This window comes from Felis catus, chromosome C1, assembly GCF_018350175.1.
Source record: "Felis catus isolate Fca126 chromosome C1, F.catus_Fca126_mat1.0, whole genome shotgun sequence".
Lineage (NCBI taxonomy): Eukaryota > Metazoa > Chordata > Mammalia > Carnivora > Felidae > Felis > Felis catus.
Window position 1 is genome coordinate 9,300,383 of NC_058375.1, and position 21,135 is coordinate 9,321,517.

Here is a 21,135-nt window from a genome sequence, read left to right on the forward strand (position 1 = left end):
GACACCGGGTCCTAATCCCCAGAATTTGTGAAGGTGTTACCTTGCAAGGGAAAGGGGGATTAGGGTTGCAGATGGAATTAAATTTGCTAATCAACTGACTTTAAAATAGAAAGATTATCCTGGATTATCCAGGTGGGCCCTGTATAATCGCAAGGGGGCCTTACAAGTTGACAAGTGGGGCCAGAGGAAGGGAGTAAGAGGAAGTTGTGAGGAAGCATGGCAGCCCCTGGCTTTGGAGACAGAGGAAGGGGCCACCAGCCAAGGGACACAGGTGCCTCTAAAAGCTGTGAGCGCAGGGAAATAGGTGATCCCCTAGAGCCTGCAGAAGGAATGCAGCCCCGACACCTTGACTTTAGCCCGGGGAGACCTGTGCCGGGCTTCCGACCTCCAGAACTCTAAGAGCCTAAGTGTATGCTGTTTTAAGCCACTGAGCGCGTGGCCGTGTGTTAGCACAGCCACCGGAAGCTCCTGCAGAGAGGTTGAGGAACTTGGCCAAGGTCTCCGGCCCGAGGAGTTGGGATTGAAACTCGAGTCTGTCTGCCCTAAAGCGTGTGGGCTGTCGGTGGCACAGCAGCCCCTCCCCATCTAACCCACCCTCCCCGGCTTCAAACAAACCGGTCATAAGTGCTTTTGTAGAGGGGGTACGAGATGGGTTGGAGTGAATAGTCAAACACGATCCTCGGCCGCACCCCCGGGGCCAACACATACTGAAGACCTGTTTTGCGCTCAGGACTTCTACACGTTATCTCACTGAGTCCTCCTTCTACAGATGAGGAAACCGAGGCTCAGAGAGGTCTAGAAGCTTGCCCGGGGTCACTCGGCAAAGTGGAAGAACTTTGGTTTGAGGTTTCCGAGCTCAAAATCTGAACCACTGTTCTCTACTGGCTCCTGGAACGGGGCCAAGAAGCCAATGCGGGTGTGCGTGCCCAGCACGCGGGAGCTCACGTGTGTGCGTGCAAACACACGCACATACCCCGCCCAACACAGAGGCCCAAGAGGTGGCCCCAAAACCAGGACAGTGCAGCCGCCAGCCAAGGAGGCGTGAGCCCTCAGAGGGGTGCAGGGTGGCCCCTGTGCTCCGGGCTGGAGGACCCCCACCCATTCCCCTGCACTCTGCTGCGTGCTCACAGGGAAGTGGCCTGGAGAGGTGAGGCGGGAGCCCTCCTGTGCCAAGTGAGAGGTGAGGACGTGAGGCGCGGGAGCCAAGGGTGGCCTGATGTCACGTGGGGGTGTCTGGCAGGACTGCTAGCCTGCTGTAAGGTCGCCCTGCCCTTTGTGGTCACGCTGGCCCCAGCTACTCAGGATAACCTGCTGTGGGGCCCGAGAGGGTCGGAGCATGCTGTGCTGGCTGGCTGGGCTCTAAAAGGACCCTGGTCCTGGGAGTTCTAGAAGTTCCCCAGAGACCCTTCTTCCCACCCTGGAAGGACCCAATATGGGCTCCCTTCTGCTCACCTGCCTGTGGCCAGAAAGGAGGGAGAACTGGGCTTCTCACACTCAGGAAACCACCACGATGAACAGTGACCCCGCAAAGGGACTTCCTTTACTCTCCTATCATAGTGGCCTTCAGTCTTCTAGAAAAGGTCACGAAGAAAGTGTTGACAACCTTCGAGGCCACCTTGACTGGCTGCTCATTTTGCCTCTTTGAGATACAAACTCCCCAAGGGCGAGGAGGTTTCAGCTCAAGCCTAAAAGGACCACTTTGTCCTTTTAGCCCCTAAGTGTCAGTAAATGACCTGATAATGTCTGCAGGACCACACTTGGGAGACTAGACTAGACTGGCTAACAGGTGGGCCTGGATCTCCTGGAAGTTTCTGCTTGAGATGACTAAAACCTGGATTGGTCCTTCTACAAGGAGGACTAAACGCCTGCTCCTAATACCCTTGCTCCTGGTAACAGCACTCCCACAGACCCCCACGGAAGCCCACCTCCCCACTCTCAACCACTGTGATTGGCTGGGGCTGGTCCACCCCGACTCAGAGACAGGCCTGTAACCCATCACTAGCAACTGCTTCAGGCTCAACCCAGTCACAGACAGGGGGACTCAAGTCCTGGATCCTTCTGGAACTGCTGAGCAGAAGACACCACTCCATCCTGTGGACTGGGAGCTGGGGTATTTAAGGCAGCAAGGGGCACACGTGAGCAGGAGGTCTGCCCAAGGAGAGACTGAATCCTGACACCAGTGTTTGAGCCCCTGAAGCCATGCCCAGAGGTAGTCCCATCCGTGGACCTTCTGGTCACAGAGGTTGACAAACCAGTCTGAAGGATACCTCCAGACCCACCATCAGGAGAACTGTAGCTAATGTTGTTTGATGCATTTAGACTCCCTGGCTGTTAAAGTCATCGGCCGCACGGCGTCTGCTGGGGGGCTGTCAACATGACCCGTTCTGTTCCACAGAATGATTAATGAGGAGGTACCAGAATTACCGGCTCAAGAGGACACCTTGGGTTTAAATCCTGCTTGGTCACTTACTAGATGTGAGATCTCAAGTTACTGACCCCCAGAGTCGTGGCCAGTAGAGAGAGGATTGGAACGGCACCAACGCTAGGCCTCACCGTGGGGAGTAAATGGCTTACCTGGAAAGTGCTCAGAACCAGCCCCCGGGCCCAGGCCCAGTAGGCACTCAGTGAACACAGGCTCTAAACTAGCCAGGATGGGTCGATCACGTATTTGCTCAGGCATCGAACATTTATCGAGTGCCTACTGTGCGCCCGATACTGTGCCAAGTGCCTAGGACGCTTGGTGAGCGAGGAGACTTGTCTCCTGCTCCCCGAGGACCTTACAGTCTTTTGCATCAGACACATGGCAAAGAGCAGCCACAGAGCGCCCCGAGTTGCCATGGTAACCTGTGACTTTGGCCTCACCACAGCCCAACCCTGACCAACTGAGCTACTTGGATGCTGAGATGAAAATGACTAATGAAAACCCACAGAGGGGAAGCTGGGTGGTTTTCAGGGGAGTGGGCAGCCCGGCGCAGAGCAGAGCAGAGCAGAGGCCGGGCCCTTGGCCAGCCTCCCTCTGCTCTTCACCCACAGAAAGGCCTGCACCCACGAGGACAGGGACAGTCATTACCGGCCATCTTAACAGGGATGGAGGCCTCAGTGGATGGTAAGACACCAGGCTCTGAGCCCTCTCTCTGTGGGAAGACTGATTCCCTCCCACTGTCTTCTAGCTAAAATTGCTCGAGGGTTTCTGTGGCATGGGTGGGATAACCCCCTTCCTGGGGAACCTCAGAACCAGGTCAAGTTCAGCCAGCATGTTCTTTGCCTTTTGCCCCTCCCCCTCCCCCACCTCCCCACCTCACGCGCTAGATAGACGACCTGGTTCAGTAAACAAAAGGTGCAGAATCATGGTTGGGGTGTGTCCACTGTCCCCCTGCCCTTACACTGCCCCCCCTCTCCCCCCCCACCGCCTCCCCCCTGCCCCCAAGCTGGCCCCCTTTCTACCACTCCTGCTCCCCAACTGCCTCACCCCTCCCCCATTGCCTTCCCCCTCTCCCCCACACTGCCCCCCCCGCCCCCCCTCCTACCCCTGACTAGAAGGAACCATCCTTTCTTGCAAATGATCAACTAGGAGGTTTACATATGTTATTTCACTCAATCTCCACACCTTCATTTTTCAGATAGGGGACCGGAAGCCCAGAGAGATAAAGTTACTTGTCTAAGGTCACACTGCAGGTGGCTCTTTATGGGATTAGGAACTGCATGAGTGCTGTGGCCTCTAGCCCTCAAGAGACCCATGGATCAGCCCTTGGCTCTGGGGCTGGGGTGGTCAAATCCCAGTCCTTCAGGGCTGGATGCTGGACTTGGGAGGCCCCTTCAATCCTGGTTGAGAAATGAAGGCTTCTAGTTCACGGACTCCCTAGGGGTGCCGGAGAGGCCCTGGCTGAGGACTGAGCAGGACGCGGGGTTCCACATGCCTGGAGTCGAGGGGGGTGGGGGTCCCTCTCCTGCAGGGCCAAGGAACAAGCTCACAGGAGGACCCATCAGTCCACATGCTTCTACGCCTTGCAGGAAAGAGCCAAAGATTGAGGACCCAGTGTGATGATGCTTGGCACATCCAAGGATCAACTGGGGAGAGGCGTGTGCCCTGAGCATTTCCTAGAACAGCTATTTTTAAGCTGTGTTTTTTTTCTTCTCTTGAAAGTAATGGCATTCTTTCAAAATGCACACAAAAATTTTACATGGAATTCGAAGGTATTAAACAGCAGTGAAGCCAATCTAGTTAAGTGGCGGTGGGGGCCCCTCAGAATCCTATTTTTCCCACCTCCCATGTGGTCCCACCTTCCTGGAGCCCCTCGGATGCTCTGGAACCCAGTTTGAAAACTGGCTCCTAGAACCTCAAATGGTATCGGGGGCTGTGGGGGCCTAGATGGGCCATGTGTCTGTAGAAGTGGGACATATAGATAGGAGACAATTATCTATAAACACCTCCCAGGAGGGATATTTCAAATGCGGACAAAATGGTCACACTGTTCATGATCAAAACGCTTTTTTGGCACCTTCCCTGGAAGGCCCCTAAAAAGGGATTTCAAGGTTGCATTCACCAAAGCAAGGGGAATGGCCAACAGAGTCAGAAAGGCTGGGGCCAGGTGGCCGGTGCTGAACTGACTGTTGTTGGCATTAAGCACCACCAGGCCACAAACCTGCTGTCCACTTGGGCTTGGCTCTGGCTTCTGGGTCCCAGGACACCAGGGGGTCCCCTGCCTGTGGTATGAGCTCAAATCCTGCACCGGAATCCAAGCCTGAAGGACTTGGGCGTGGTGCCAAGCTTCCTAACCTGGTGGATGGGATAGGCATCGGGGGCATCCAAGGACCACTTGAAAGCATAAAAATGTGTGTTGCAGGGCACCCGGGTGGCTCAGTCGGCTAAGCGTCCCTCTACTCTTGATCTCATGGTTTGTGAGATCGAATCCTGCATTGGGCTCTGTGACGACAGTGTGGAGACTGCTTGGGGTTCTCCCTCTCTTTCTGCCCCTCCCCTGCTTTCTCTCTCTCTCTCTCTCTCTCTCTCAAAGACAAATAAACATTTAAAAATGTGTCTTGTGGGGCGCCTGGGTGGCTCAGTCCGTAGTGTTCGACTCTTGACTTTGGCTCAGGTCATGATCTCACGGTTGTGACATTGAGCCCTGAGACGGGCTCCGCCCTGGGCGTGCAGCCTGCTTAAGAATCTCCCTCTCCTGGGGCGTCTGGGTGGCTCAGTCTGTTAAGCGTCTGACTCTTGATTTCGGCTCAGGTCATGATCTTGTGGTTTGTGAGATGGTGCCCTATGTTGGGCTCTGTGCTGACAGCATGGAGCCGGCTTGGGAGTCTCTCTCTCCCTCTCTCTCTGCCACTCCCCGGTGCGTGCATATTCATGCTCTCAAAAAAAAAAAAAATGTGTATCGTGTATTCTTAGAACAGGGTTTATTTATTAAAAAAATTTTTTTTAATGTTTACTTATTTTTGAGAGAGAGGGAGAGAGAGAGAGAGACAGAGAGAGAGAGAGAGAGAGAGAGAGAGAGAGATAGTGAGTGGGGGAGGGGCAGAGAGAGGGGGAGACATAGAATCTGAAGCAGGCTCCAGGCTCTGAGCTGTCAGCACAGAGCCTGATGTGGGGCTCGAACCCACGGTTCTACAATCAGCAAAAGATGAAGACTTACTACAACTCCCTACATTGCCACCTCCTCCAAGAAGTCTTCTAAGATTTCCCTTAATGTGCAGTGATTGCTCCCTTCTCTGTACTATCAAAGCTCTTGGTCCCTTCAGAGGATCGAGCTGGGGGCGGGCGCTCAGGGTTAGCTGGAAGTTGTTTGCACTCACTGTTCCCGCAAAGCTGGCTCCTGGCATATTGGAGGGGTTACACTGCTTGTCAAATTAAGTCCAAATGAAGTAGATTTGAAGCACAAACTGTGTTGTTTTCCTGCTTTTCAGTTGTTTAAAGCAAACCCTGATAACCAAGGGCTACCTTAATCCTTTGACAAGTATCCCATTCATTGTATGCAAATACTTGGTGCTTAAAAGTGTTTTGAGTAAAGGGGAACGGAACTGCATCCTGGCCCATACTGTTGACTGCGTCCTGTTGACTCTGGGACAGCTTATCAACCCTCTGTCCAGAACCCTCTGTGCACGAGGCCCCATTATTTAACAGCTTGTCTCCTGACCCTTCTGTAACCCTGACTGGGGTAGGCGGGGCCAGGCTGAGATGATCTGTCCTTGTGGCCAAGGGCCCAGTTTGGAAGCTGGGAATCCTGAGTTCAGAGTCTGCCTTCGGCCAAGCATCCTGGACAATTCACCTCACCTGGATCTTAGAAGTGGGCCGCCGATCACACCCACCTCGGGATGTGGGCGAGACAGCCAATGTGAGAAAGCACTGAACAGTCACCCAAGACTAGACCAGGACAGCCACCTGGGGAAAGCACCTGTCACGTCAGTACTCTACTCACTTACAGCTGCATATAGCACGCGGTCGTGCAGAGTACTAGGAGCCCAAGGAAGCCCTCAGCATCCAGTTTGGGGGCCGCAGGGTCTGAGTCATGACTGAAGGTCAGAGTGAAGGATGTGACAGGGGCCTGTCCCGCACCTTCCCTTCTCCTCTCTCCAGCACCCTGAAACACCCAAGCAAAGGAATGACATGACCCCTGAAGGACACCGGTGAGGTCACGTCGAGAAGAGTTCCTCTTCCAAGTGTTGGTTGATGGATGCTGGTATCCTCTCCCCTTCCTGGCCCCTGACCCTGCCTGGGTCACTGTCCTCACCGTAGTAACCATGATTCAGAGCCTGAGGCGTGGAGGGGCCCCGGGTGGCTGTCCAGAGCGTTTGCCTCCCTGTGGCAGGCGTCCACTGCACACGCACTCCCAGAGCAGCCCGCTTGGCTCCAAAGGGCAGGACGGCGGTCCTGGTGCGGGACCCCAGTGCACATCCTGGAGCACCCCCCACCCCCCGCCCCTGCAGCCTGGCGCGGCCCTTCGCCCTACCTGGCCCAGGCCCCTTGCCTCTGCGAATCGTTAAGGCCGCTGATTCCGTCTCCAGCCCCTAAAGGAGTCACAGATTTGCCATCTAACCTAAGTCCCTGTCATCCTGAGCCCACTTCCTGGACACTCTCCAACTGCTCAAGGACCCTCTCAAAGTGTTGACCAATCCTGACCACAGTGCTCCAGAAGTGCTTCGACAAAGTGGAACGGAAAAGCGTCTCCTTCACCCTGGGCACCAGAACATCTGCTTTTGTTTTCATTTTAGTGGGGGGGGGGGGCGGTTCATCCTTATGACCATCCAAGCCATCTTGCCGGAGCGGGCTCATCTTTCCAAAGCATCAGGGGCTTTGTCAGTCTGGGGACAGTCATCATGCCAGACCCTGAGTGCCACTGGGAGAGAACCTTGTTTGTGTGGTTCCTCTGCTCGCTGAATCAAGCGACACGGTCTGCCACGGTCACAATTACCCAGAGCCATGCCACCCTCCAGCTGGCTGGCATTCTTTGCCGGAGGTATCAGCGAGAAGAGATCGGGACCTGGCCGACAGCAGGTCTCCCCAGAAGACTCTGAGGCCTGGGTCCCCGATGACTCCCACCCACTCCACTTAGGGGTGCTCCGGCCCACCTAGATGCCCTTGCAGCCCGTTTGCTTCCATCCGACTCTAGAGACATCGGGAGGACACAGCCAACATCTTCCCAGTCCCACATGCAAAGCTGAGGTCCCGCCCGGAGAAAGAGGCTCTCAGAAGAGGGCGGAGCAGGTCTGGTGCGATGTTCTGGCCGTGGGGGGTGTGGGGTGGGGGGTTGGGCTGCAGAAATGCACAGTGGCCTCCGAACAGCTCCCTGCCCCTGGCCTGATAACACCTCCCTTGTCTTGGCTTCTGGTAGCCCTGAGATCCTGCTAAGACTCAGGTTAGATCTGTCATTTCTGTGCCCCAAACCCTCTAACTGCTCGCAGCTTCACTCAGCGTCAAAGCCAAAGCCAGTTCTAGAGATTGTTGCTCCCCACAAACCCCTGCCCTAACCGCCCCCCTCCTCCCCACCCCTGCACTGCCGGGAATGCCATTCTCTCCTCTCCCACCATGTCCTCTTGGTCTGCTTTGCCTCATTTGTGTTGCCCTGTGTTTCCATTACGACCTAATGTGCTCTCTATTTTATGTCTCTTGTTTATTATCTGTCTGTTTCCTTCACTAAACTGTGGGCTGTTTACATGGCTGGATATTTCTGTCTGCTTTGCTCCTTACCGTTACCATATCCCCAGTGCCTCTGATACCTGGCACACCGAAGGTGCATAGGTTTGTTGAGTGAATGACTAAGGGAATAGATGAATGAATGAATGGGTTCCTACCCACCATTCATTTGCTAACCTGTTCTGGTATTTGACCCTCTCTTTTTAAGAATACAAAGCACTCAGTTTTGGAGCGCTAACCCTAACCCTAACCCTAACCCTAACCCGCACTGGTCCCACAGTAGTCGCATGGGCATTTGAGGATGCCAGCATCTAAGCAGAGTCCCTTCTCTCCTTCTCATTCGGATTTAACTTTTCCTGACCTTCATGGTTCATCTGAATAATACATTTCAAATGTTTCCTTTCAAATATCTTATATACTTAGTGTATTTTTAGATTGTGTCTTTTGAAGGCAGCCATAAGGAGAGCCTCTTAGAACATTCCAGGTGGGGTGGTGCTTTTGCACAAGGATAAATGAGGAGAATACGTTGGGTCTGGAATCCTTCCGGCACCGATGCCCAGGACTCTGTTGGATTTTGATGGCAGTGGCAGGTTGGGACAAGGTCCTTCCGGGACAAGTTGCAGTGGCTGTGACAATCAGATAGCTTTCCCAGGTAGAAAGGACAGCCAAGGGCTACCTTCTCATAAATATGGCTGAGGTCAGGGGTGCCTGGGTGGCTCAGTCGATTGAGCGTCCAACTTCAGCTCAGGTCATGATCTCACACTCCATGAGTTCGAGCCCCGCGTCAGGCTCTGTGCTGACAGCTCAGAGCCTGGAGCCTGCTTCGGATTCTGTGTCTCTCTCTCTCTCTCTCTGCCCTTCCCCTGCTCATGCTCTCTCTCTGTCTCAAAAATAAATAAAGACATTTTAAAAAATTTAAAAAAATACGGCTGAGGTCATATCTCAGTGATGAAGTTGGAAATGGAGCAGGGAAAGTAACCATAATGATGAAGATCCCAGAGGGCTCTGTGCAGGGATCACAGCCATGACTCTGAGAAGCTTGAAGCTCATAAGAGCCTGGACTCGAAGCAAGGATTAGTGGATAGGCTAGGTAGACTGGATGTGAGATTCTTGACCGAGGCTCAGCATCGCTAGACCTAGTGAGCATTCTCTAAAGCCCAAATAGACAATCTGGTGACTTTAGGATAAAAGCTGAAAGTTCTAGGGGCGCCTGTGTTGGCTCGGTCAGTTAAGCGTCCGACTTCAGCTCAGGTCATGATCTCCCGGTTCGTGGGTTCGAGCCCCGCGTCGGGCTCTGTGCTGCCAGCTCAGAGCCTGGAGCCTGCTTCAGATTCTATGTCTCCCTCTCTCTCTGCCCCTCCCCCGCTCATGCTCTGTGTCTCTTTCAAAAATAAATAAATATTTAAAAAAGTTCAAAAAGAAAAAAGGTGAAAGCTCTCCTTTGACATGCTAGTTGGGAAATTTGGGCCCCTGGATCCCTTGAAAACTACAGGTTGAAAATATTAAAATTTCCAGGGCGCCTGGGTGGCTCAGTCAGGAAAGCATCCAACTTCAGCTCAGGTCACGATCTCACGGTTTGTGAGATGGAACCCCGCATTGGGCTTTCTGCTGTCAGCACAGAGCCCACTTCGGATCCTCTGTCCCTCCGCCCCTCCCCTGCTGGTTCTCTCTCTCTTTCTCTCTCAAAATAAATTAAAAAACTTAAAAAATAACATTAACATCTGTAAGAGTTGAAATAAACCCATGGCAGACAGCTCCCTGGAGGCTGTTGAGATAGTTGAGGAGTGGGAGTGAGCCTCCCATCCACTGTCGGCACATTTCCCAAATCTGAGCTACTTCTTTTTTCAGTCAGTGGGATCTGATGAGTAGCAAGAAAGACTGAGATCAGCAGTGAGGGGGACAAATGGGTTCTGAAGAGGTCTCTTCCTCCCAACTCAGGGAGCTTATTAGCAATCTGTTGTTTCCCTGGGAGGCTGATCCATAAAAAGAGACTTTCAAGGCGTGCCAGGATCCCAGGGGTCATTGTGTCCTCTCTCATTTTATAGGTGTGCCTGTCAGCTGCAGCCCAGAGAAGGTAGTTCCTTTCCCAGGGTTGTAGCAGAGCTGGGGCTAGAACCCAGTCTCTGGCCTCCCAGCCCAGGTAAGCCAGGCCACAGCTGGCATGGATCCAGTTGTGAGGTCTTGTTCCGCAGGGGAAGTGGGTGAGGCCGTAAGAGGGAGGTGTTTGCCCATTCATGACACAGCCCAAATTGTAAGGCCCATTGTTTGAAACCCAAGGACCTGATGCTATTGAATGGCTTTTCCCAAATGCCACAGGTAGGACAGGTGCCCTACCTTTTTGCTCCAAGACACAACAAATGGGAGCCTGATCCTTTTCCCAGAAACTTCTGGCAAAGTCTGCATTCAAGGTGAGGTTGGAGGGGGGAAGGGCCACTGACCTTCATCACCCATCATTGTTTAAAGTTAATTTATTTGAGAGAGAGAGAGAGAGAGAGAGAGACAGAACAAGTGTGCAAGTTGGGGAGGGGCAGAGACAGAGAGGGAGAGAGAGACTCCCAAGTGGGAGTGCGGAGCCCAAAGTGGGGCCTGAACTCATGAACTGGGGAGATCACGACCGGAGCCAAAGTTGGACGCTTAACCCACTGAGCCACCCAGGCGTCCCATCCATCATTGTTTACTACTATTTTGTTTACTAGCTATTTTGTTCTGGTGACTCTGGGTCCCACAGGAAGCCCTGTCGGGACCCCTCTCCACTCTTCTTCCTCTTTCCTATTTTTATTTGTACTGGCCTGACTCAGAGTCTGAGATATGACTCCCCACCTACCTCCCCAGCTCCCTATCCCAATCCACAGTATTGTCTTTCTTTGCCTCTGGCCTCCTTTCCCCAGTTCCAATGGGGTGCATAGTCTTTGATCAGGTGATATCTTGCACCCGGAGTGACCTTTTCACATCCGGAGTGACCTTGTCACATCCCTTCAGGTTGGAACTCTTGACTCAAATGCTACCTCCTTCCTGAAGCCCTTCTGTGAGCCTCTGTTATAGCTTAACAGTTCCACTGGGCTCCCACTGTGTAGTGTCCCCTCCGCCCCCCACCCATGAATGGGCACTCTAGAACCTCTGAATGTGAGCTCATTTGGAAATGAGTTTTTTGGAGATGTAATCAGTTCAGGCTCATTCATTCCTGGTTGAGGCTTCATTACACATTGACTGGTATCCTTATAAAGAGAGGAGAGGATGTAGAGACAGGGACGGAGGGGAAGGCCACACGAGGAGGCAGAGACTGGACAGATCCCACCACAAGCCAAGGAATGCCAGGAGCCACAAGAGCTGGAAGAGGCAAGAAGGAATCTCCCTTAGAGTCCTTAAAGGGAGTGGGGCCCTACTAATCTGTTACGGTGGCCAGAAGAAACGAATGATCTGTGCCCTGACTCTAAACACCTGCCACTGTCTCTGGGTCTTTATTCATCTTTGCTGGGCCCGCCCCCTCTCCAGGCTTAGAGCTATACCAAACACCTGCCAGACACCTCAAGCAGGGTCGGTGACCTAGACGGTCATCATGGCACAGGTGGGCCCGGGCCTGGCCCAGCACCGGGAATGGGAAGGATATGGGACTGCTGAAGGGATGGGAAGGAGAATAGAATTCCCAAAGCCACATAAAGGGCTACTTCCTGGCTAGCTGCTTTAGGGACAAGGCTATCCACCCACATGCTGTAAACTCAATAATAGCCAAGCAAGTACAACTCCAAGCCAGTTCTCACAGTACCTCATTGAAAGGGGTGGGGCCCTGACTCCCAGCTCTAGCCGTCCTTCATGGACGGACCGGGTCCTCATTTTTCTGCCCCCGCCTCCCTGGGCCCACCATCACAGCCCAGGGCTTTCATCTAGCTGGAACAGCCACTGCAAACACTCCCAAACAAACAGTCCAGTTCTCCGCCTCCCAGGGCCCCCCCTGCTAAAACCCTGTCAAAGTCAAAGACTTGGGAGGCTGTGCCAGCTGACCAGCTAGCCGGATGCGCCCAAGCTCTGTGAATGCTTTCATGGAAAGAATTCTGGGGGAGCACAGAAAATTTAAAAAAGGAGTAGAGTGGGAATAACCCACTTGGAGACCCTGACCATGGGCAGCCCTGCCTTGGTTAACCTCAGGATGTCATGGGTAAGAACAGATGTTTCCAGGTGAGGGAACTTCTGACTCCTGGAGCCTTCGTGTCCCTTTAAGAAAAACCCTCGTTTGGGTCACCTTTGTAGCCTAAGGCACACTTCCGCCCACAAATATTGCCAAAGATCATTATGAGAAAAGGGGGGGGGAGGGGGGTTGCCGCTCTTTCCCAAAGGTAATTCCCCCTCCAGATCCGATCCCACCCAAATCCAGGTTGGAAGGGCTCTCAGAGGCAGCGCACACACTCCTGGGCTCAGCATTGTCCCAAGGCCCTCTCCCCGGCCCCAGATGGACCCAGGCAGATTCCAAATTCCCCACCATGGCGGCAAGCGGAGGGCTCGTTAAAAACCACCTCTAGTAATTGGTCAGACAGTTATTAGTTATAGGGAGCGCTCTTGTTCGTCCTGACCGGGCTGATGACTAAACCTAAGCATGAACGGCCCTGGAAGTTCCACGGGCCCCCATGGATCCTGTTTCTGGTGACAGGATACCAATTTGAGACATATTTCTAATTGGCCCTGAGTTTCTACCCTGGAAGAGAATGTCCATTCCAAGTAAGGTGGGACAGGGTTCCCAGTGCATGAGCTTGTGGGGTGCCACTCCGCTCTATTTCACTGCCTCCCCCTCCCATGCCATATACTTCTTTAATTTAGGGTTGTTTACACTAGTCAAGTTTCTCCAGATTGACAAAAAGAGTTCTTCGTAAGCCTACTGCAGCCAGTTACAAAAGCAGTAAAAGAGACCAGGACTTGGGCCAGCTGGAAGACTCTGAAGAAAGTTTCTGCGGGATGTAGACATCCAAGGAATGACAATCACACGCGACTGTCCCAGACCCCACATATCTCCACAAGGACACCTTCATCTGCCATCCTGATTCCCCCCCTCCGCCCCTCCCCACCCCTCCACAAAGAGCTTTGGGAGACTTTCGAGGCGGCATCACCCCAAGGCAATGAAACTGCTGAGTACAACTCTCTTACTTCTCCTTTTTCAGTGTGTCCAAGGGTTAAAAACACTTCCGAACTACCCTTCCAACTGCAAGGTCAAGCAGCTGTCCAAACCACCCAAGGAGAAGCAGGAGCCAGGGACAGCCAACTCCAGCTAGCTGGGCCACCACGGCCCTCCCCTCCCCCACGCGGGCCCGGCAGGGGAAGAGTTAATCGCCATCAGCTTTGGCTGATGGTTCAGGCTCCAAAGTTCAGTCCCAGTCTGAGCCACCCCGGAGGAATTGTAAATCTCAGGGCAGTATTTAACAAAACAAAAGCAACCTAGAATTACATGCAGGTTTGGTTTTCTACAGTACATATTTACTTAATCCCCTAGGTATGTGGCTCCGTGTCAGATCAGCTGGCTTTGCCGGCCCTCCCCCCCCCCCCCCCCTTGCTCTCAACAGTTGAAGTTTCAAACTAATTCCCTGATTTTGCTCTTCCTCCTCACAGGGCCGGCTTGAGACAGTCTGGCCTGCCAGCCTCCAATCTCTCTCCTTTGCTCTAGTCACCGGGTGAGTCAGCCTAGCTTGGGTCAGAGTTGGGTGACAGCCGGCTCACCCTCCCCACTCTCGGGCACCAGGTCTGGGAAAACCAGAGGAAGAGATGGTGTAACCACCAAAAAGCTAAAGACAGCCCTGGGGAGGGGGAGGGCCCTCCCCACAGTGCCACCTCCCCATTTACTGGGGAGGGATCCCCTCTGGGGCTGCATCTGCGGGGGGGGGGAGGGGGCACGGTTGAAGGTGAGAACAAGGGCGCTTTATCAGCTGCCATTACCCTTGTCCCCCTCTTTCTAGATTTCCAAATACCTGGGCGTGGGAGTGCATGTCAGGCCTGGCTAGACATCCAAGACCGCCCCCCACCCCCCTTTCAAACCCAAACCAAGTATCCCCTCTCTTCGTGCCTCCAGAGCTGCAGCCGCCCAGGTTGGGGCTGGGAAGCGGGTTGCCAAGGAAAATACGAAGCCAGCTAGCAGGCGGCTCCCAGCTCTACCCAGGAGCGCACACACCCTGCACTCACCAGGGTGGCGGCATCGAGGGGAAGGCGAGGGGGGAAAACACAACACCTTCCTTCGGGGAGGGAGGAATGTGGGAAATGGGTGGGTCTCCTAAGTTTCGGGGTGGCGGCGAACGGCCAACCGGCCGCCGATCCCAAAGGAGCGGACCAGCTCCGGACCTGCCAGAAAAGACAGTCTGGTGCCCGGGAAAATTTACAAGGTGAAACTGGCTAGCTCAGCACTCGCGGGTGGCGCCGAGAAGTAGGGTGGCCGGCGACTCCTCTGGGCGCGGGTTGCGGCTGCGGCAGCAGGTGGGCGTCCCCCGCACCTTCGGCCCCCACCCCCTGGAGTCGCCGTGCCCCGGTACCTTTCTGGCGCCGCGTTCTGCGAACTCGCGAGCGAGCTGGCGTCCGATGCCTCTCCCGCCGCCGGTGATGAGGACGTTCTCCCGCGACAGGTCCCGAAGCTTGGCGGGCAGCACCAGTCCGACGGCTGCTTTGGCCACCAGATAGATCATCTGCAGAGGGAACACCACCAACGCGCCCAGCCATTTCCACACCATCCTCCGCGCCGCGGAGACAGGCAGGGGGGGCGAAACTCCCCGGACCGAGCAAAACAGGAATTAAAAAAAGAAAACACCCCAAACAATAATAAATAAACCGAATGAAAGGGGGAGAGAGGCGTCCCACCTGGCCACTGTTGAAATCACCTCTTCCCAAAAGCAAAGCACCGGGTGAGAAAAAAAAAAAAGAAAAAAAAAAAAAAGAAAAAAGAAAAAGAGAGAGAGAGAGGAAAAAAAAAAAAAAGATAAATCCTCCTCGGGAGGAGAAAAACCGTCTGAGAAGGTTGGGACGGTAAGAGGGCTGGAGGGGAAGCCGGAGGTGGAAAGTTCTAACAAGAAGTTTCTTGCCCCAGCAGCCGTTTAGGCTGGGGAATTCTCAGGTAATGTTTACAGGCTGACAGAGGAGTTTAGGCAAGGGGAAAAAAAAAAAGGCACCAACCACACGCACGCACCCTGCTACAGTCCCGCGGTTTCAAAGTGCAAGATTTAAAAAAAAAAAAAAAAAAAAAAAAAAAAAAAGGCCGTTTCCAAATTGTAGCGCCCCCCCCACCCCTTCTCCAGGAAAAAAAAAAAAAAAGTGGTGGGGGGGGGAGTGCTTGCAGCTCCCAATTTCAGCCCGCGAAAGTCTCCCGACTCATTGCTATTCTTGGGCTCAGGAAATTGCTTAAACGCGATCTGATTGCCAGCAACGTGCAGGAGAAGTGGGGGGTCCCGGTGTCAGTTTCTTTACGTGCATGGCTCGCCCTGGCGCGCGCTCGCTCTCTCCGGCTCTCTCCCTCCCTCTCCCAGCAGAGGCCGGGAGTTGCCGCTCGATCCGGCTCCCTTTCTCTCCCCTGTTAGCATTTATTGCCTTCTTTTTGTCCTTTCCAACTTGGAGAGGGCCCGGGTGCGGAGCGCGTGTGGATCGGACGCCCTCGTCAGCGCCGCCTTATTCATTCGCTCCCGGGGCAGCAGCGGCGCGGAGCGAGAGGGCTGCCCTTTTTTCCCCCCCATTTTTTAATACCCCATTAAGTCTGATTGACAGTTAAAGTTGTGCGGAGGCTCCACTACCGTTCCTCTGAGTGGCTGCCGCGGGCTCCCCTCCCCCCGCGCAGTGCGGGGCGCGCGCGCGGGCGCGCACCCGGGCTCGCTCCGACTCGCGCTCTCCCGGGCAGGCTCCCCTCTCTGCAAGCCGGGACTTGCCGGCGGTGTCCCTGAGGGCTCGCGGCAGTAACTCGAACACGCTGGAACCGACTCCTGCGAACCGGCTCCCTCCTCGAGACATTCCTCCCGGTCGGGGACGCGGGCTCCCCGAGCTGGGGCGCCCGCGGGCCAGGTGCCGGGTCCTGCGCGCGGGGCAGGCCCGGGGGAGCTCGCGCACGCTTTGATCCAACCAGGTCGACCAGGGGTTATTTCGGGCTCTTTGGTCACCCCCTGCCTCCAGGTAGGACCAGGAAACCACTCCCGCCCTTTGCCCAGACGCCTTCTGTCTTCACTTAGCGTACACTTTCTTAGTCGGCCCGAGTCCTTCTTGTTGCTGGGGGGAAACAGCTGGGGAGCAGGGTTTTGTTTTGTGAGGCGTAGGGAGGGGGGTGGGGGTGGGGAGGTGAGCAGGGTAAAGGAACCTCTGCCCCCAAGGTGCCAATAAAATCCCCGTAAGATTAGCTGGGAGCATATTTATTGCTCATCTGGGGTGGAATTACCTTGAGTGACAGCAATTTCTTTAATAACAAAAGCCTGCAAACAAGACGTCCTACACCGGTGCCCCCTGCTCTGTGCAGGCAGCGTCTTCTGTCTATGGGTCTCCTTGGGCTGCCCTAGCCTGGCACCCACCTTGTCACCTCCTGCCCTCCCCCCTCCCTCCCCCCCCCCCCCCCCCCGCAGGGAGAATACCTCCTCTGCCGGAGGGTGGGAGCCTGCTATTTAGAGATGTCTGCTGCGGGAAGTCTGGGAGGTGAGTCACGAAAAGGCAGCCCCAGTTAAAAGTGCTGATGGGATTTGCCTCCCACTGCCCCTGACCGTCCCAGGCCAGCAGGGGAGGGGATGAGCCGGGCAACTACCCTGTAATCTGGGACAGTGGCTCCCCAGCGCCAGGCTTGTTCAGGCGAGGAAGCTGGGCCTCACCCCCAGACGTTCTGATTCAGCAGGGCTGGGTGCACTGGAATCCCTGTGTTCCACCTGGTAATTCTGCTGCGAATCCGGTGAGAGAACTGCTTTCAGAAAAGCTGACTCCGGGAGGTGGCGGCTGGGGATTCCACAAAGACCCTCTAGTCCTGGGGAGAGGTTCTGCAGGTGAGGGTCCTCCTTCCCGGGGAGTTGGGAAACTCATCTGGACAGCCACTGGAAGAACAGGAAAGGCTTGGATGAGTGGGGTTGGAGGAGAAATTCTCCTACACTGAGGGTTTATATTCTGACATTTAATCCTCCCATTGACCTTGCAACGGGGGTATTAGTAGCTCCGTTTTCCTGGTTACCCGGCCAGAAACTGCAGGAGGGAGGGATTCCAACATGGACCTGATTTCTCCTCCCACCCCACCCGACTCGGGCACAAGCGGGCGACAGAGGTGGAGGATGACGTTCCCTCCTGTCTCCATTCGACCCTCCACAAGTGTGACAGAAGGGGCGGGCCGTCGCCCTCATTCCCACTCCCAGACTGGGGCTAAAGATAGGACTCTGTCGAAGTGCCTGACACCTCCCACCTTGGAGGTCTGTAAAAATGGAAAAGAAATCCCAACCTGAGAAGAGACCGGCCCTTTCCAGCCGCCGCCACGCCTGGTGTCCGCGGGCCTGTTAATCAATCAGCCCCTGGGAAAGTCTGGAGCTGGAACCCCACCCCCCTCCCCGGACTCCGCCTGTTATCATCCCTTATCCTCGGAACCGCCTAGTGGCTTGCCTGCGACACTGCACCTCCAAGCTGCCCCAGCCAAGGCCTCCCATGTTTCTGCTCACTCCCCAGCTATCCTTTTTCTTCCAGACCTTTCTCCTACGTAGTGGCAACACCCCGAGCCTAAAAGGGCCTGCGAAGATCATAGCCCCACCTCCCCACATGCCTGCTGCTTTATGGAGGAGGAAACTGAGGCACAGAGATGTTAAGCAATTCATAAACACCGTGGCATGTTCACCTATATCCCCTGGTCCCCCACATGTGACCTGTCCCCTTCCGACGCCAGGCCAGCTGGGGGACCACTGGGTTCTGCCTACATTTCCCCTGGGTGTGTCCTTGGGATGGAAGGCAGGCAGTGGGCAGACAGGAGGTTGAGGACTCACGTTGACCTTCTGGGTATCAGGTCCCTCAACACATACTCTCATTTAAAAAAGGAGCCGGTCCGCAGAGGTGGGTGTCCTCACACCCATTTGACGCGGGAGGAAACAGGCACAGCAAATCCAAGTGACTCACGAAGGCCACATGGGATGGTGCCCTTTTCTTTCCCAGCCGTCAGCTTTGGGGTGAAATCAGAATGAAAAGGAACAAGTCAGGCGATCCTAAAAGGTGCTGGGGGTTGGCTTATGGCCGGGAAGCAGACAGCTTTTTTCTGCTTGTTCCACCTTCAGGATGTGGATTTTGTGGGCCTGGCATCCCCGTGGGCCTCAGGTTTCTTCTGTCATCAGCTCCCCCATAGAGGTGTTGTCACCTCCTCTGTAGAGCATCCCCCCCGGATCCTGAGAAGGATGAGGTTGAAGGGGCACCGGGCTGGGGGGTGTCCAGTCCAGCAGGTGGGCCCAGAGGGTCCCTGTGGCTTGGCTTTGGTGAGAAATGCATGGGCAGGACCCCTTCCTGTCGCCCCCATCCCTTGTCCTTTGCTCTTGGTACCCCTCCTCCCTTAGTTTCCTTGGGGGCAGGGGGTGAGGAATTTAACTTCAGGGCGAAGTTTGAAATTTCACATCCCAGCCCAGGGAGAGGGCCCCACAGTGCCTCCCCTCCACCACCCACCAAAAAAAAAAAAAAAAAGAAAAGAAAAACGTGAAAGGAGCCTTTGTGGGTTGGATGGAGTGGGGGGTGAGCTGTAGCCTGGAGAACTAACTTTTTCCATGACTCAGCTCCCCTGGCACAGGGCAGGCACAGGAGGTACAGAGACCCAGCAGGGCAGTTTGGGACCTGCCTCCTAGTCCAGAGCCAGCCCGTGTCAGGGTTAGAGGTGGGCCCCCAGGAGAGCCTCCCCTGAGATCAGCAGGGGAACTTGCTGGCCCTGGATAGGCCACGAGGCTGTAACCATCTCCCCCCGCCTCACTGCCCACTGAGTCCCCTATTTTTTACTTATTGGCATCCCCAGTGCCAAGCACATGAATGTTCATGGCACTTTCCTTTGCACCACCTCAACTGAGAAACTGGAAAAATAAACGGGCATCAAGCCTTGCCTTTTATTTGCGAGACTCAGAGAAGTTAAGAAAGTCACCCAAGATCACACAGCTAGGAGATGGAGATGGGACTTGAACCCTGGTCAAATGCTCTAAGTTCTGTCTACTTTATCCAGGGATGTCTCTCAGAACGTGTAGGACTCCCTGGGGTGCTGGTCAAAATACAGATTCCTGGGCTTCCAGCCTAGACTAGTAGGGTCAGGGCCCACGAATGTGCATACAGGCCAGGCAGGAGATTGTTGGGCACCCAATGGTTGAGAACCTTCCAGGGCTGTCTCTCCGTGGCCCCTTTGGTACTTACAGCCCCTGCATGAAGGTCTCCCCACCTCTTCCACCGCCGTGCAAGCCCTTCCCTCCTCGGCACTTAGGCTGCATCATGGTGTTAAGCCCTCCCTCATGGGCTGTTCCGGGTTGATCCTTCTTGTCAGCTCGAGATACCTAATGGGGGGAGAAAACGGAAGCCAGAGGGACGGAAGTGCTTTCACTCACCTATTCAGTCCATCCACCAGCCAGCCAACCGTCGCGGAGTCCCCTACCTGGGCTGCCGCTGATGGGACCGGAGGCGGGGGGGGGGGGGGGGGGGGGAGGGTGTGTGTGTGTGTGTGTGTGTGTGTCAGAGAGGAGCAGCTTGGGTTCAAGTCCCGGCTCCTCCAGCGCCCCCATCTCGAGCTTCCTCATTTGTCAAGGGTGGGTAATAATGAGGATAGAATGAGATCCTCCTAAAATCCCTACCAGGAGCTCAGTGAGTGCCAGCTCTTGTGTTCATGGCATGGTCCCTGCTTGTCAGGGCCTTTTAATCTTGCTAAGGAGTCAGCCAGGCCACGTGCAGAGAAACATTTTGTGGGGTTCCAGAGCAGGGCTTCTGGAACATCTCGCCAGGCTGGGCACACCCTCATTTGACCCTGTTACCTTCCATCCCCATAGCTGCCAACACTCTTTCTCCAAGACCTTTTCTCTCCGGCCAAGTAACCTACCTATTTATCTGGCAATGTTTCCTTTAACTCGTGTGCTATTTTTTTTTCCAGGAAACTTCCTAGCTGCCCCCCGAGTCCCCAGTGTCCTTGCCTTAAGCCAAGGCTTGACCCCCGTGTTTCCCTCCCTCCTACACTGTACCTGGTTCCACACACCGGGACTCTCACACCAGACTGGGAGCTTCTCAGGGGTAGAGGCTGGACTGCCTTGGTGGGTGTGTGACCCATGCAGTGGCACTGGGTCCCCAGTGAGGTCAGTGTTCTGCTGTCACCATCTTGAAACTGGTACTTAAAAAAAAAAAAAGAAATGTTGATTTATTTTTGAGAGAGGCAGAGAGAGCGAGCAGGGGAGGGACAGAGAGAGGTGGAGACAGAAGATCCGAAGCGAGCTCTGTGTGGCAGCAGAGAGCCCGATGCGGGGCTCGTGAGATCATGACCTGAGGGGAATTCGGACGCTCAACCGACTGAGCCACCCAGGCGCCCTGAAAATGGTCATTTTTTAACTTGTGTGATTTCTTTTTTTTTTTCTTTTTTTTTTTAAAATTTTTTTTCAACGTTTATTTATTTTTGGGACAGAGAGACACAGAGCATGAACGGGGGAGGGGCAGAGAGAGAGGGAGACACAGAATCAGAAACAGGCTCCAGGCTCTGAGCCATCAGCCCAGAGCCGACGCGGGGCTCGAACTCACGGACCGCGAGATCGTGACCTGGCTGAAGTCGGACGCTTAACCGACTGCGCCACCCAGGCGCCCCTTAACTTGTGTGATTTCTAAGCGAAGTTGTACCTTCTCTCCCCCAGTAAAGAAACCGAGTCCCTGACACGAAGCCTCGGGAGGAAAGTTAGTGAAATATTTCAAATGTCTCTCCATTCATTCATTCATTCACTCACTCACTCACTCACTCACTCACCAGCTATTTATTGAGCAGTTACTGTGTGCCAGGCCCGGTTCTAGATGTTGGAGAGACAGCAGTAAGGACATGAAGGTCCCTGCCC

General features: G+C 54.6%; 1 protein-coding gene and 1 long non-coding RNA gene across 5 annotated transcripts in view; one reads left to right on the forward strand and one right to left on the reverse strand.

Moving 5' to 3' along the window:
* The window catches only part of DHRS3 (dehydrogenase/reductase 3), a 41,344-nt gene extending 24,263 nt beyond the window's left edge, over positions 1–17,081 (reverse strand). The window contains exons 1-2 of one of the 4 annotated variants that reach the window (XM_011284598.4): positions 16,939–17,081; positions 14,641–14,790 (exon numbers count right to left, since the gene is read on the reverse strand). In XM_011284598.4, coding sequence (XP_011282900.1) covers positions 14,641–14,790 — 150 coding nt within the window. In that variant the 5' untranslated portion in view covers positions 16,939–17,081. Of the gene's footprint in view, positions 1–14,640; positions 14,836–14,962; positions 15,072–16,517; positions 16,635–16,938 lie in introns of those variants that run through there. The other 3 variants (XM_006934296.5, XM_006934295.4, XM_003989503.5) reach the window with 3 other exon arrangements.
* Positions 13,338–19,421, forward strand: LOC123379473. The gene is made up of 3 exons (XR_006583921.1): positions 13,338–13,613; positions 13,730–16,258; positions 16,699–19,421. It is a non-coding gene; the product is annotated as an uncharacterized LOC123379473 (long non-coding RNA).
* Positions 19,422–21,135: the final 1,714 nt, after the last annotated feature.